This window comes from Podarcis melisellensis (assembly GCF_964234715.1).
Source record: "Podarcis melisellensis genome assembly, chromosome: 3".
Classification (NCBI taxonomy): Eukaryota; Metazoa; Chordata; class Lepidosauria; order Squamata; family Lacertidae; genus Podarcis; species Podarcis melisellensis.
The window spans coordinates 97,906,306-97,922,263 of record NC_138530.1 but is presented as its reverse complement, the minus strand read 5'-3'; the positions used below and the strand labels follow the sequence as shown (position 1 = coordinate 97,922,263).

The following is a 15,958-nucleotide window of genomic DNA, read 5'->3' as shown; positions in this document are numbered from 1 at the left end:
GGGTGCAAAGCAGAGCTCATAAGGGGTGTGGCCTGAAGAGGGGGTGTGGCCCACAGTGAGCTCCAAGGGACAGACAGAGAGGTCTGCATCTGGCCTTCAGGCCCCAGGTTTCCCATTGGTGGTCTGCGAACCTTAGCCAATGGCATTTGCATCATTCTTAGACAGCTGAGCCAATCAATAGGGTAGTGATTAAGGGAGGGTAGACGACATGCTTGGGAGGTGGGTGGCGCTGTGGGTTAAATTACAGAGCCTAGAACTTGCCAATCAGAAGGTCAGCAGTTTGAATCCCCGTGACGGGGTGAGCTCCTGTTGCTCGGTCCCTGCTCCTGCCAACCTAGCAGTTTGAAAGCACATCAAAGTGCAAGTAGATAAATAGGTACTGCTCCAACGGGAAGGTAAACGGCATTTCCGTGCCCTGCTCTGGTTCGCCAGAAGTGGCTTAATCATGCTGGCCACATGACTTGGAAGCTGTATGCCAGCTCCCTTGGCCAATAAAACGAGATGAGCGCCACAACCCCAGAGTCAGCCATGATTGGACCTAATGGTCAGGGGCCCCTTTACCTAGACGGCATGCTTTGTTTGTAGAAGCTCCAAGGTTCAATCTTGGGCATCAGCAATTAAAAGGAGCCAATACTGGGCTAGATGGATGAATATAAGGCAGCTTCCTATGAATCACTAGAGTCTTTTCCACCATCACTTTCCTTACTTTTATATCTCCCTGCTGAAGAAAGCTTTACCTCATTGCCTGGGATTCGTGTGACTCCTCTTCAGATGAGACATGATGAAGTCTTCTGGCACACAAGCGACACGTTGTCCTTCCCACGTCAGCAGATGCAGAATAGGAAACAGCGTGTCTAGAAGCAGCTTGTCTGGAAGCAGCCCTTATATGCAAGACAATGATAACAACTTTTACGATAATGCAGTGTTAAGATCAAAAAACTAGTCATTGATTGACTTGTATAAATGAAATATGTTTCAGATTTTCTTTTGCCCAGTTGCTAAAATGGAGGAAGGAGAAGCTATCCAAATGGCAATTAAAAAGTCATGGTTGTTTCAGACTAGAGAGGTAACTGAATTTGAACTGAGAACCTAACAAGCTCCTCTTCACTAACAGAAGCCTTAAGACAGATGCTCCAGTACTATGGTGAAGGGAAAACACAGATGAATGCAGCTCCGTGACTTTTTTTCAGAACAGGAACAATGATGGCATCTGCTGGAGGAAAAAGTAACTTGAGTGGACCTGGCTTACACCAGCAAGTGAGCAAAGTGATAATGAGGTTTTCACATTGCTTTTGTGACAGCTTAGCATAAAAGAAGTTGGAGAAGGAGGAAAATAATCCAGCAAAGGCTGGATACCGTATTTTTCGCTCTATAAGATGCACCAGACCACAAGACGCACCTAGTTTTTGGAGGAGGAAAACAAGAAAAAAAATATTCTGAATCTCAGAAGCCAGAACAGCAAGAGGGATTGCTGCTTTCACTGCGCAGCGATCCCTCTTGCTGTTCTGGCTTCTGGGATAGCTGCGCAGCCTGCATTCGCTCCATAAGATGCACACACATTTCCCTTTACTTTTTAGGAGGAAAAAAGTGAGCAAAAAATACGATACTTCTTTCTGTTTCTTTGATGTGGTTCCTACTTCCTACTATCAGTTTAAATGGTAAACATTTGTATTTCTTTTCAAAAGCTAAATATTGCATTTTAGCTGGCTGAAATTCTTTGGTTGAAGCTCAAGGTGTTTTACAAGCTGAGCCTAAGCAGTAAATAGCAAACACTCACAGAGTTTGCTCCCAGAAAACTATGCACAGAATCACAGTCATGCTACTCCTAATAAAATGGATATACTACAATGTAACGCATTGTTTGCACATGTATATAATAATGGATAAACATAGCTGCCTCCGTTTTGGACTCTTCTCAAAACACAGCTATATGGACTGTCATGGTGAGGTTGTGCACTGCAAAAATGTATCATTATACTTCTCCCGGTTCTTCAGCATGACCTGAAGGTCACAGCTTTTCCATTCACCTCTCTTGACTATTTGCACAGGGAGAAGTCAAGCTTCTCATATATCCAATATGACACCAATATTTCCAGTCAACGCCAGGAGAGTGAGGCAGATCCCATAACCCTCCAGCTTCTCATTCTTTGTTATGGCAGGGCTACTTTAAAAACCATTTGCTGTTCAGTGAAGCATGATTGTCATTTGGTACACCGGTTTGCTATTATTATTTTATTGCAAAACTCTGTATTACTTTTCCTCTGTCATCTGTTTTTGCGAGTGTGCATTTGTTTGTGTGTGTGTGTGTGTGTGTGTGTGTGTGTGTGTGTGTGTATACATGTTCTTGTAAAATAAATAAAATAAAATCTGTTGGCTCAGATGCACATCTTAGGACTGAGCCATTAGGCCCGCCATGCACAACTTGTGCCCTGATTTGATGTACGTCATAATCCTTACCTTTGGTTAACCCTGCTAATTAATCAACCAGCAGACAGGTTGGTTGATTCAGGATACATACCCAATGCCTGTGCCAAAACCTGCTTAACACCTGTAATAAAGTTGTGGCCTCTTTAAATCTCGAGTAGTTGTCCTGTGTTTATTGCGAATTTATCATGCTTTGGCCCCACCAGCCTGGGCTTCACCCAGACCCAGAAGTATGGCACTTACCTTCTTGCTGAATATTCCTGAAGCAAATACCTCGTCTGAATATTGCGATAGGACTGGTCAAAGTGTTTGTGCCTCCTTTGGTAGAAAGGCACCACTGTAGACGACATCTTGGAATCTGCTACCACTCACTGCTCCTGTGAATTAAACAGTGACAAACATATTTACCTGGGGCTTTCAGAACCTTCATTGTTTCTCTTAAATTCTGGAGCTTGAATGAGCAACAACAGACCGTGTTAGACTACTATGCCAAATAACATGATGGAAGATAGTAACAAATATATGAACTGAATATTTAGGATCATGTGCTAGGAGACATCATAGCTGTCAACTTTTCCCTTTTCTTGCAAGGAATCCTATTCGGAATAAGCGAATCTCCCTCAAAAAAAGGAAAACGTTGACAGCTATGGGAGACATGCAGACAAGCCCTATGCAGGTTTACTTGCAAGTAAGCCCCACTGCATTCAGTGAGATGTACTACCACATAAAATGTACAGCTGGGATGGGGAATGTATAACCCTCTGGATATTGTTGGACTGCAACTTCTGTTTTCCTTGATATTTGTCCCAGCTGGCTGAGGCTGATAGAGAAGGTTTGGAGAACCCTTGGTACCTCATCCCTCTCATATGGAATTGAATTATCGGGATGAATGCACGTGGGCCACTTTGGACCTGGCCTCAATCTCACATCACTTGAGTTCTCAACACTTAGCGTCTACAATGAAAAATATGACATTTGAACTGACAGCAGCCGATACAAAATTTTCACGACAGCAAGCCATCTTGGAAAGAGCATTCACATGTGCATGTTACAATGCTATAGTCCAGGGAGCTTAGCTCTCCTTTTTAGTCAAGGGCTGCAATGAACTGTTGTCCACCCTCCAGAGACCACATGTCAAAGTGGATGTGATGAGAAGTGCAGTTCTTAAGGCTGACTTCCTAATGGCTTCCCCCATCAGCTGTTTTATACTCTTTCGAATCATTTATCCATTATTAAATTGAGTTAAAATGTGCTTAATGTTATTTATTTATTTAAATTTGTATACCATCCTTGATCCAAAGATCACAGGGCAGTTCACAACATAAATGGCATTCTTATTTTTAAAAAATGAAAACTGAGAAAATTGTTTGGTATCACGGTATTACACCAGGAATCAGTATTTTTAGCAGAAATTAAAAATGATGACTGGGGCTACAGCAGATCTTTTTGTGCGGGAAGGATGGATTAAAGCCTGCAGGCTAGCCACCCACTACTATAATCAGTAGCCCCAATCCACCTAAAGACTGGAAGCTTATGGACACTTACCTGGGAATAATCCTCACTGACTACAATGAATAGGCACAGAATTGGGCTACAGGTTCCACTGAAAGCAATAGAACCATAAGGTCATCTGCTACCATCTAGCTGGATCAGGGCTGCCTAATAATGAACATGCATGCAAGGCACCATTCAGAGAGACAGAGCCTGCAAAGGCAGCTGCATGGTCCAGAAGGGACAAGGTTTATTAAGAGAGTGACATTGGCAACAAACCAAAATGTAAAATGCATTTCCAAACTGACCATATTTATATCCTGGCAGAGTCATTGCTCGATTAGCACATTATAACTTTGCTCCATTCGACATATGTCAGAAAGAGGTACAGCCTCCTCGTGGGTGTCTCTTTCTGCTTAGACAGATCAATTAACTCTTGCTTGCCCAAGAGGCCCATATTTCTGATTAAATTAATTGTTTTATGTTCACAGGGTTTTAGCCCCAAAGTTTTCATCTCAGGGTGGGGCGTTCAGTGTTTTTCCATATATTGGTTCTGTGGTTGTTACAATTTATATCACAGGGTGGTTCACGGCATAAAATACAAAATGAGGACACAAATACATAATAAAAGAAGAGCAAAAATCAAAAGCAATCCAATACACACACACACCCTATATAACAGCCAAGTCTGAATAATTGCAGCTCAGGCTACAATTAATGTGACAAAATAATATCAGTTCTGGTTTGCCTGCACAAGTTTCATGCTTTTTCCAACAGTGAAGTACTTTCCACCCAAGAAATGTATTACATTTTAGTGGCCCTTATAGCATTGAAAGGCGCAGGATCTAGTTAATATAATCCCACCAGTTCTGTGGGGTGAATAAGACATTTTAATTACATAGAGCATTTGGGAACCTTTTAGGAATATTATTTGCTTTTCTTCTCATAGCAATTGAGAGGAGCGGTATAACTTTGCTGTTTCAGTAATGTCATATTTTGATATGATTGACCATTCTCTGTTGTTGAACTCTTCTCCAGAAACACCATCACTACATCTTATCAAGCACTGAAATGATCCATTGTTCTCTATTAAGCAGCAGGTCACAGAAGGGACATTATGAAGGCAAACCATATCAGAGCCTGTCTCAGCTGGACTGCCTCCTCCCTCCCATACAGGGATGTTCTTACCATCATAGAACAGCCAGACCATTGGCCAAACTACCTCAGTATCATCTGAACTGACTGACAGAGCCTCCAGGATCTCAGGCAAGGTTTTCTTCCCAGTCCTACCTGAAGATGCAGGGACCTTCTGCATTCAAAATAGATGTTCTGCTACTGAGCTACAGTCCTCCCCCTTCAGTAGTCTTATGGAAAGTTTTCCAGGAGGAAGAAAAGATACCAGCAATAGCCTCCTCAAAGTCTCCTCTAGCTGGACTTTCTCTCTACCCCACCATCACCACCAAGGTCACCTAACTTCAACTCCTCTATGAGCAGGATCCTGATGATTTCTTCTGTCTTGATATTGTTTATTGTGGGGTTGTTGTTTTTTAAAAAAATGCCACTCATAGGCCACTTTGGATCAATTAGTTTTCTGAGAGCTAGAATATAAACCATTGCAATAAATGCATACTAGTCTTCTATCTATTGCCACAACCCCTTCAGATGCCTCAGAGTTCCATGAGTGTTGAGGTTACATTCGTCCACACTCCTTGTCATAAGGAACAATATTCTAATTTCCACAAGCTTCAACTTCATTGAAATATTCTGTTTGCAGCAAGGGTCACCCATCTCAGGAGATTATTGCTTCATCTTTCTCAGTACAGAAAAATGCTCAGTCGTCAGCTAGCCTGAACCCACCCATAGCTTTGTCTACTTTGTGCTGCTGGAGGACCTGGATTTGGAAAAACTGCTGAGTGTCAAAGGAAAGGACACTTGCAGGTCCTTCCACACTGGTATTTTGTTGAGGTTGTTTTCTACGGCAAGTTATTGACACAAAGCCTCTCCTCTTCCCCGAGGGGAGGGATTGTGAATGGGTCTCGCTTCCTGTGCTTCACAAGAGGGTGTGGATGGCCCACTGCGTCACAGGAAGACCTAGGCCCGCATCATGCCCTCAGCCAACCAATCCAGCAGTTGGCTGGGGAATGTGATTTGCCATTCTTAAGCGAACGCAGGACCATGGCTCAGCCTGTTGAAGTATAGTCTGTTCAGATCCAGTGCCTAAGCCAATACCACTCACATTCTGTAACCTATAAAGTTATGGCCATTTTTAGCCCATTAACCTAAAATACTGGTGTCCATGTGTCTTATTTCATCATAAAGCGGGGGACAGGGCCTCGACTCACAATAATAGTGCCTTAGTGGTGGATTTGTTCTGATTCAGTTTGCTACATCTGAATTTCTATTCAGAGAGCTAAGGGTGCAACAAAATTGGGATGAAAATAAACCTGAACAATTCCATATAAAGCATTATGGAATTTCAGCTGGAGGCTATGGGATAAGGACTAGTTGGGAATGAAGCAGTATGGCTGTCCCAAGACATTTGCAGGTGCAAACAGTACTAACCGGATCATTTGTGCCCACCCAGATAGCACCACAAGCACAACTCATTCTGAATGTGCAATAAAATGGTGTCTGCAGAGCCACTAAAGGAAATGCGCCTTCCAGTTGCCATCTGTCAGAAGCCAGCCCTCTTTCTTTCTTTCTTTCTTTCTTTCTTTCTTTCTTTCTTTCTTTCTTTCTTTCTTTCTTTCTTTTTTTCTTTCTTTTTACAAAGGAAGGGAAATTCTATTAAGTCGGAACGATAGCTCACTCACGAAAACCCCATGCTTTATAAATGATGCATTATTTCACATATTCGCCTCACCTTTCCGTCACCCCCTTCCCTCTTAAGTCTCATCTGTGTTCAGATGATGAGTCTTCAGGAAAGGGGGCTTGTCGTTTTTAATTCCCTGCAAAAAGCACTCGACTTCTTTTAAGTGCTGTTTAAATCACCGTCGTCATAATGCCTGGTTGGGTTTGGGCATGAGTGATATGGGAAAACTTCTGGAAGCAACGTCGCCCATCGCTTTCTGACTGTGGGAGACTTCCTACTGAATTAGCATTAAGCTCATTCCCAGGCATTAAAAGAATCCCCTGTGCTAGTACAAACCCTGTCTATTTCTGCTTAGTCAAAATCCAGCTGACTGCTTTTTGTGAGGGTGTAGTGTCCTGGCCAAACCCTAGTGCGCATGGTTGCATCCTGCCTGTCCAAAGTCCAACTGAAATTGTAATTGGATGGAAGAGGTCCTCACTTCCTGTCCTAAGCATGTGGGTCGCGCTGCTATAAGGAGCGGGACATACATAGCATTCCCCACTAGAGGTGATTGGGTTACAGAAGGTGGCCAAAGTCTGAAAAGAACCCAGGGCCAGAACTTCAAGATCTTACTTAAGTCAGCATCCACAGGGATACCACATCTGAGTCTTACTCTCACTAAACGAGGAACTTGATAGGTACTTGACTCTCTGTGAGGGACAGGATCCTGGGCTGCATTTCTCAGGCAGCATGCATACTCTACATTTAAAGCACATGGCTTCCCCCAAATAATCCACTTCTGCCCTATGGAGGAGGTGGGGTTGCAGGCTTCACGACCCAGCCCCCATGCAATTGGGAGTATTCCCAGCCGTGTCACCCCCTGGCCGGCCAATCGGCTGGTTCAGGGGGTGTGGCCTGCCCTAGAAAGGCAAGGTGCAGCCGGGGATCTCCCTCTTTGCCACTCATCAGCTATTCTGTTTTCCCACCCTGCCGCCCTATAAGGTTCTCGTTCTTTGACCTTGCTATGGAGTTTGGTTGGTCGCCGTTGAGGGGCCTGGTAGGAATTTTTCTGCTTGGCAAATTGGCACCAGCCACATGGTTTTCGCCTACCTCGTAGCAAATCATCACAACTTTCTGGGTATTGGCGGTTAGGCATTGGTATAGTTCTGTAGATGGAAGAGGGGACGTAGCGCCATCACCTGCCCTGAATATTGAAGGGTAGTCCGATAAAGGATTCCAGGAGGCATGGCCCTGTCCAATGCCTAGGGAGGTGAGGGCCTAAGGCACGCCCCCTATCGGTGACCCCAGGGCAGTTCCTATATGAAGTGCATCAGCAGGACTCTCCCTACTGGTGGTTAACCCTTCCCAGACTTCAAGCAGATGGACTGAAGTCGGATATAGTTGGTTAGGACCAATGCCTAAGCCAATACCGCTCAGCACCTGTAACCAATAAAGTTGTGGCCTTTATAAGCCCATTAACCTTAATAATTGTGTCATGTATCATTATTTCCACCTTGGGGGAGGGGACTTGCCACGCAACTGGGAATCGCAGCTCTGTGAAAGGTAAGCTGCACTTCCCACGATCTTTTGGGGAAGTCAAATGCTTTAAGTGTATGGTGGGTATAAGCCTCAGACTGCTGCAAGAGGAGATACTGCAAGGTCCTCTGAGAAACAGAGAAGATCCGCTGCTTCCCTTGATTCTTTTGTGGGGGCCACATACAGAAGGGCAATGAAATGAGCAGAATTTTCAGGAGCCCAATAAAATATAGCTGGAACCTCAAAATAGCTCACATATTCAGACTCCTGCCTAGCATAAGCAGATATAAATAGGCTGCAATCCCAACCCCGCATATCTGGGAGGAAGCCACCTTGAATTCAGTGGGGTGTATTTCTACGTAGACATGGTTAAGGCTACTATTTTGTTGTACACAAACAAGGGTTTCAGTTCAGAAGGAAGAGGGGCCTGACATATTCTTTTAAATATTTATATATAAAAATATTCTTATAAATACATATCTTGTTACCAATAATGTCTGTAGCATGTAAACTTTCTATAAAGTAAGACTATGGTCATATTAAACATTCTGGAAGTCTTTGAACACAGTCAGTTCAGTTCAATGCAACTCTCTAGTATTACTCGTGCAATGCCACAACACAAGTTGTGAATTTTAGTTGCTGATGTAGCCTAATATGTATTCTGTTGATTCCTAAGGATGCTTCTAAGAACCCCTAAAGTCAATTCCTAAACAATTCGCATGGAAGTACCGTATATTTTGCTCTATAAGACTCGCTTTTTCCCTTCTAAAAAGTAAGGCATCTTATGGAGCTAATGCAGGCTGCGCAGCTATCCCAGAAGCCAGAACAGCAAGAGGGATTGCTGCTTTCACTGCGCAGCGATCCCTCTTGCTGTTCTGGCTTCTGAGATTCAGAATATATATTTTTTCTTCTTTTCCTCCTCCAAAAACTAGGGGTGTCTTGTGGCCTGGTGCGTCTTATAGAGTGAAAAATACGGTATATGCCTTAGAAATTGTCCATGTTTCCACCAGCCAATGAAAGAAACTTACCATGAGGTCATTTCCCCCTTAACCTTTTGACCTGATGATGCTTCATGAGATTTCCATTGCCACAATGTAAACAAATCTAATTTAATCGCAGAAAAAGTTTGATCCTCAGCTTTGGTTAAAATACAGAACATGGACATGTTTTTTAAGTTGTTTGTAAAATGCAGAACTTGTCCATGATTGCAGCCCAGCTGGCAGACTGGAGAGAATGGGCACAAGATAAACATTTACTTCAAATCCATACTATTGTTACAGGACAAACCCTGATGGAATAGAAATCATGTGTAATAAATGTTTTCTTTAAATTTTAAAGGGGGGACAAAACACAGGCCTTCCTGCTGCCCCCCATATAATCATTATATTCTTAAATCAAATGCTTGCTCAGGGTATAATATAAAAGCTTCTATACATGATGGCTATGTTCTTCCTTCATGCTGAGAATCACAGGAGCAGAGAGTGTGGTTGCACTCAGGTCTTTCTTGCATCTGGTTGGTCTGTGTGAGTACAGGATCCTGGATTAGATGGGCCTGATCCAGTTGGCTTGTCTTACGTCTTGTATTCTTACACATGATGCAAATATAGCTCAATGACGAGTGTACAGTGCTGCTTGCACCAATATCCCCAGTGAAGACCTCCTTCTGCACTATACCCATGCCAAGCATGTACTGATAGAGCAGACCATGGTGCTGTAATGCTTAGATCTATTCCAAGCAAACAGGGAACCCTTCAAGGCAAGGACATTGTAAGTAACCAGTCTTGCAATTGTCTTCAGGTACATAGGGAGAGTTTCAGGCATGGGTATCGCCGAGTCCTGGCCCTAACTTGAAATGTCATGGATAGAACCTGGAAGCTTCTACATGCAATGCAGATTCTCTACCACTGAACCCATTCTGCAAGCTTTTCCAATATACTAAGGAATGTGGGGGAACCACAAGTTCCTCCACATTATTTTATGAATAATGTGAACAAGTCCATGATCCCTTTATGGAAATACAATGGATCAATGCATCCAACCAAATGGGGGGAAATCACTCCAGTTCCCTGATCTCTGCATTGATGCCAAGCCAATCTTGAAGTTGTTTATGAATGCTGCATCAGAACCTGATTCTGTCCAGAATTTTAATACAGAATCCAATGGCTCAGGAATTTTCAATTCTAAAAAAACATGTTCCTCTGTACAAGTACCAAACCCTTAACAAAAGTTATAATTCATAAATTTACTACTTCATTATGTTCCAAGAGCAACAGACAACCTCAAACAAAAGATGCAGACACATTTGAATGGCTTCAAACTCTTTTTTTGTTTTTAATGCTCTCAAAAGCAATATATACGAACCCACCCTCCCAATACAAAGCTCAGTGGGGATCTTGTCTAAAAGACTGGCCTAGAAATATTATAATACAGGACTGCAATAATTGGCAGTGCTGGGGAATGGGTGGAGAAATTAAGCCATGGATCATCCAGGGTGAGGTAAGCGAAACCGCAGCAATAGCATCCTGGCAGCGGCTGCAGCGCTATTGCATGTTGGGAGGGGAAGGAGCCAGGTGGCAGTGAGGTTGGAGCTATTCAGATGCACTGAGAGAACACGGTCCTGTCCTTGCTGCCACTTCAACCTTCCGGTAACCAGTGGCAACACTGCAGCTAGGGAGCTATTGCTCCAGCTCTGCCTCACCAGATGAATCTGCAACCAGCTACTCCACCCATCCTGAGAATGCACACAGGCACGGACTGAAAGAAACATACAAACATGGTATACACACCATGAATTACACATGCACAGTGAGGGGATGCAGCTGGCAGGTGGAAAACATCTTTTTGCCTTTCTCTCTCACCTTAATGAGATACCTGCACAGAGATGCTTTCACACAGTGCACATTCAAGTTACAGGAATGGGACAGAAGTGTGTGCACACGTCCATCATTACCTACAATCTAGCAGTTCGAAAGCATGTCAAAGTACAAGTAGATAAATAAGTACCACTCCGGCGGAAAGGTAAACGGCGTTTCCGTGCACTGCTCTGGTTGGCCAGAAGCGGCTTTGTCATGCTGGCCACATGACCCGGAGCTGGACACCGGCTCCCTTGGCCAATAAAGCGAGATGAGCACTGCAACCCCAGAGTCGTCTGCGACTGGACCTAATGGTCAGGGGTCTCTTTACCTTTACCTTTACAGACTCGATAGAGAAAAACAAAGCAGAAGGAAACCTTCTCTCGCCCTTTTTCCTCCCTTCTCTTGCACAAGCAAATGCCTCCCCAAGACCATAGCCTCAAAGGATAAAGTCCTCTCTCCTCTTTGCCATGAACTTGGAAACAGAGTTCCTGGAAGCCATGGAGGCAGCTGACAACAGCACCTGGGATTTGGTGTGGCTCCTTGCCCCATCCTTCTGCTTACCTCCCACCAGTGCATCCCACTGCCCGCAGGGATTGGCTAAGCAAAGGGAGTTGCCTTGCGTAGCCTTGCGCATCATTTGCTGGAAACTGATCAAACCTCCTACACGCAGTCCATGTGTGTCCATCTGCCTTTTTTTATTTTGGTGAGCACAGGAGTTGGGTTGACACACCCACATATGTTCCAAAACTCAGCAACCATTTTGGCTAGCTGTACTTATACAGAACAAATCAGTTAAGAGTATATAAATGGTTATAAGTTACATATGTTGGGAAGCAGTTGCTCAGGAACACATTCATTATCTCAGGGGTGGATAACCTATGCCCACTCCCCAAGATGCTGTTGAACTCCAGCTCTCATCAGTCCCTGCCAGGATGGACAATAGATGGGGTGAGGCAAATTGTAGCCCAGCAACAACAGGAGACCCTAAATTTATCCACCCCTGCCTTACCTGTAGAACTTCATATATATATTTTTCTTACCCTAATCTGAATAATGCATAGGATCATTTTATTGGAAGGCTCTGATTTTTGAAGTACCTAGCAAAACCTTTAGAAATTGCAGCTAGTTACTGTTACATTCCAATCTACCCCCTTTTAACAATCTTATGTATTTTACATTCTGTAACCTTTTACCCTTATGGTTGCTCACAAAAGTCAGTTAACTACAATCAAGTGTGCTGACAAACTGCTGCAAATCATGGCCATCTTGGTCCCACAAATCAATGGCAACTTGATACGGGGGCACCTGAAAGTTTTATCACTTAGGTCGCAGCCCTCTAAAGTCCCAGGGGACTGAGGACATTTCAGGTCTCCTTCTCCATGGATGGAAGGAGTGGGCTGCCCTCAAAAAGAGAGGGGGAAATCTGCTTTTGCCAGCTTCCTACTTGTGGCTGCAGAAAAGACCTCCGCTGGTGCTTCTCCAACGTCAAGCTCTAACATCGGAGGGGACAGTGATGTGCAGGGCCTTCCAGGGCATTTTGCTGCCCATGGTGGATCAGCAAACAGTTATTTTGACACCTGAGTTATTTTGACACCTGAAAACCCCATACAGACATCTTCCTTTCCCTGGCAGTAAAACTGCAATGACAAACTAAATAATAAACACGTCATTGCCCCTTTCATGACACCCAAAATCTGCTGCCTGAGGTGTACGTCTCATTCGGAAAAGTAGACCTAACAATGACAGAAGAGGCTGTGGATTCATGGCCGCTTTCTTTCTCACAACATGACCTGGAATGGTGGTGGTGGGGATTATGCCATTGGGAGAAATGGGAAGGAAAGGTTTCTGGAACAGCAAGAAGCAACAAAAGGCCAAATCACAAGGGGGGGAGTTGCCAACCCCCCTTCCTTTCCAGCATGGCATAGGAAAAGGTGGCCCTTCTGCACTGGTTTCTCCCTCGCCCCATAGGAATGCTCTGCCAACTCTCTGCATAGAAAAGGGACTTGTAGCAGATGCCCTGTTAAGCCTGAAGATCCAAGACGCACTTTGAAGACACCCTGACATTTTCATTGGATAGTAAAGAATGTGAAACAAGCGAGATAGTGAAAGGGAGTCCGTTCCAAACAATTCAATTTCTATTATCCCATCCTACGGCGCCTCCATTGACTCATGCGGCTCCTTCGCCCAATTCCACTGTTGCTTTCTAGCAGGCATCATTTCCAGAGTAAAAAAAAAAAGATTTCCAAAAGCCTTTCCTTCCACTCTCACTCTCTCACCAGTCATGCAGAGGGGCTTGCCAAAATTCAGAAAGAAAAACCAAACAGTAAATACTCGACAGAATCAACAGCCAGAATTCCATCTTTTAAGAAGTAGGATTTGAAATATATGGTAAACTCTAATTTAATGGATGTTTTCTGCCAACATCGTTTCCCTTGCTTTTTTTGTTCAGTTTGTTACTCCTAGACAAATACGTGCTACATCTTTTGCCCAGCATCTAATGTCTTCAAACTGAAGGAAATAAATATGAATAAATCATTACACAGAAATAAATAAATATGAATACAGTTGCCTGTGTTTAGCTCAAGGGAAGTATCTATTCTATTCATGACCAAGAGTCCTGCATTCCTTTCACTGATGTGCATGTTAAACCCCTATTCAGGGGTTGGACTCTAAGGCTGCAGTTCGTGGCTGCTTAAGACTTATTGGCTTCAATGAAGTTTAAGCAGCCTGTGTGCAGGATTGTGGCCTTAGAGGAGGCAAAAGGAAGTTGAAAAGAATGTTGTTGTTTTTTTTAAAAAAATAGCCCATTATTTTTTTCCATTTCTTAAAGTCATTACTTTCACATAGAAGGTGGGGGAGGAAATATATTTTCTCCAAATCTGAATAATGCATATAATTTTTTTAAAAAATGAGCACAGACTTACCTAGAGAGATGTCAAAATGGCAATGCAGAGAGGAAGGACAGTCTTACCCAGCTTACCAAGCCCTAGGCTGAGGAAAACAAAAATAATGTCTAAGTCTAAGGGAAGGCTACTGCCCCCTTCCCTCCCATTTATGGGCAGCTAGGATGCTATATATAGAATCAATTTAGTTGCTCTCACAAACCAGTGATGTGTCTAATAAGCATTAAAACTATGATTTAAGACAAATGAGCATTTACAAGTGGCCATATTTTGGAAGCTTTTCGGTACGGTTGTATGATCCTTAAACGTGAAAATTAATTGTTGACATACATTTAAAGTTTTTATTATTTATTATATGCAAAAAAGGTAATAAGGCAGAACTAAAGAAAAATGATTTTGTAAAAAAATAAACACCCACTTAATAGCCAGCAGGTAGTTACTTTGCACAGATAGTGGTTAAAAAGACCAACGAACAGTCATTAGGTTTTAAAATCTTTTTAGTGCCGACATGAGATCTTCCCTGGTGCCCTGAGCTGTAAATTGATCCTCCCCAAAGTCTCCTTAAGGGCTGCCTGGATTATAAAAAAACATTGTTGCCATATGTTAAGCCATATCATCTACGTTTAAAAAAAGCTTGTTAACATGGGAAGAAATCCATGCCAGCTCCAGCACTGCTTCGTCCTGCCTCCTGGGTCAGCTGCCAGGCCTTCAGTATAGCTAACTTGCTTGAAGTCCCAAAGAGCGTCTGTCTGCTACACAAAACTTCCTAGGAAATATATATATAAAGTTGCATGCAACTCAGTTAGACTCAGAACAGATTCAATGAAATTAATGGACCCACCTTAGGCAAGTCCATTCATTTCAATAGAGTAGGACTGTCGTGGGATACCATCCATACTGTGTGTAATACACAACAACAACAACAACAAAAGATTCTGCAATTGGAAATGGATAAGTAAAGAAATCAGCTATGTTGAATCAGCAAAGCTAACAGCTAACGTAAGACAATTTAATGATGACTGTTCTTTTGAAGAATGGAAACCCTTTTCGGATTATTTGAAGAAATATTACAATATGAAGAACCCATGACCAGGTTTTGAACTATGAGCGACAGAAATAATTTGAGATTTTTGTGTTATGATTATGATAAAAAAGGAATAAAGATATGGTGCAGTGAAGGGGGAAGAAGAGGAAAAAGAAGAAGAGAAGGAGGAGGAGGAGGAATTTGGACTTGATATCCCGCCTTTCACTCCCCTTAAGGAGTCTCAAAGTGGCTAACAATCTCCTTTCCCTTCCTCCCCCACAACAAACACTCTGTGAGGTTAGTGAGGCTGAGAGACTTCAGAGAAGTGTGACTAGCCCAAGGTCACCCAGCAGCTGCATGTGGAGGAGCGGGAAAACGAACCCGATTCACCAGATTACGAGTCCACCACTCTTAACCACTACACCACACTGGCTCTGGATAAGAATAACATCCTGGAAAATGGGTTGGGGGATAAGAATAACATCACGGAAAATGGGTTGGGAAGTCAAAAATAGAAAAGATTTTTTAAATACATATGTATTGGAATTTTATGTGTAATTTTTGGAGAACATTACAGAAAAGAAGAAAAGATTGTGCAATTGAAGAAAGAAACAAGGAAAGACCCAGGAAACAGTGCTTACAATGGACGACCAATGGTGTCACTCAGCTGACTGAGAAGCTTCCATAAGTGGACGAGAAGCAATTTTCTACTATTTCCCCAACACACACAAACACACGCAATCTGTTCTGGAAGGTCCCTCACCTATCTGGAACAGAGTTAGATGGAGTGGAGCCTTCAGTGGCAAGGGGGAAGTGAAGGAAATGGTTTTCTTCCCTGTTCCACAGATGGAAGCCTTACTGTCAGCTGAACAACAACATTAGATACAATGCTCAGGTTATGAAGCCCCACTACTTTGAAAATGTACTGCTGTGA

At 43.1% G+C, this 15,958-nt stretch overlaps 1 protein-coding gene across 1 annotated transcript in view; it reads right to left on the bottom strand.

The window, feature by feature from the left end:
- MYOM2 (myomesin 2) overlaps positions 1–14,149 on the bottom strand; it is an 81,973-nt gene extending 67,824 nt beyond the window's left edge. Inside the window, exons 1-3 of the mRNA XM_081906699.1 lie at positions 14,022–14,149; positions 2,668–2,801; positions 738–881 (exon numbers count right to left, since the gene is read on the bottom strand). Coding sequence (XP_081762825.1) covers positions 738–881; positions 2,668–2,774 — 251 coding nt within the window. The 5' untranslated portion in view covers positions 2,775–2,801; positions 14,022–14,149. The remainder of the gene's footprint in view (positions 1–737; positions 882–2,667; positions 2,802–14,021) is intronic.
- Between the last annotated feature and the right edge of the window lie 1,809 nt (positions 14,150–15,958).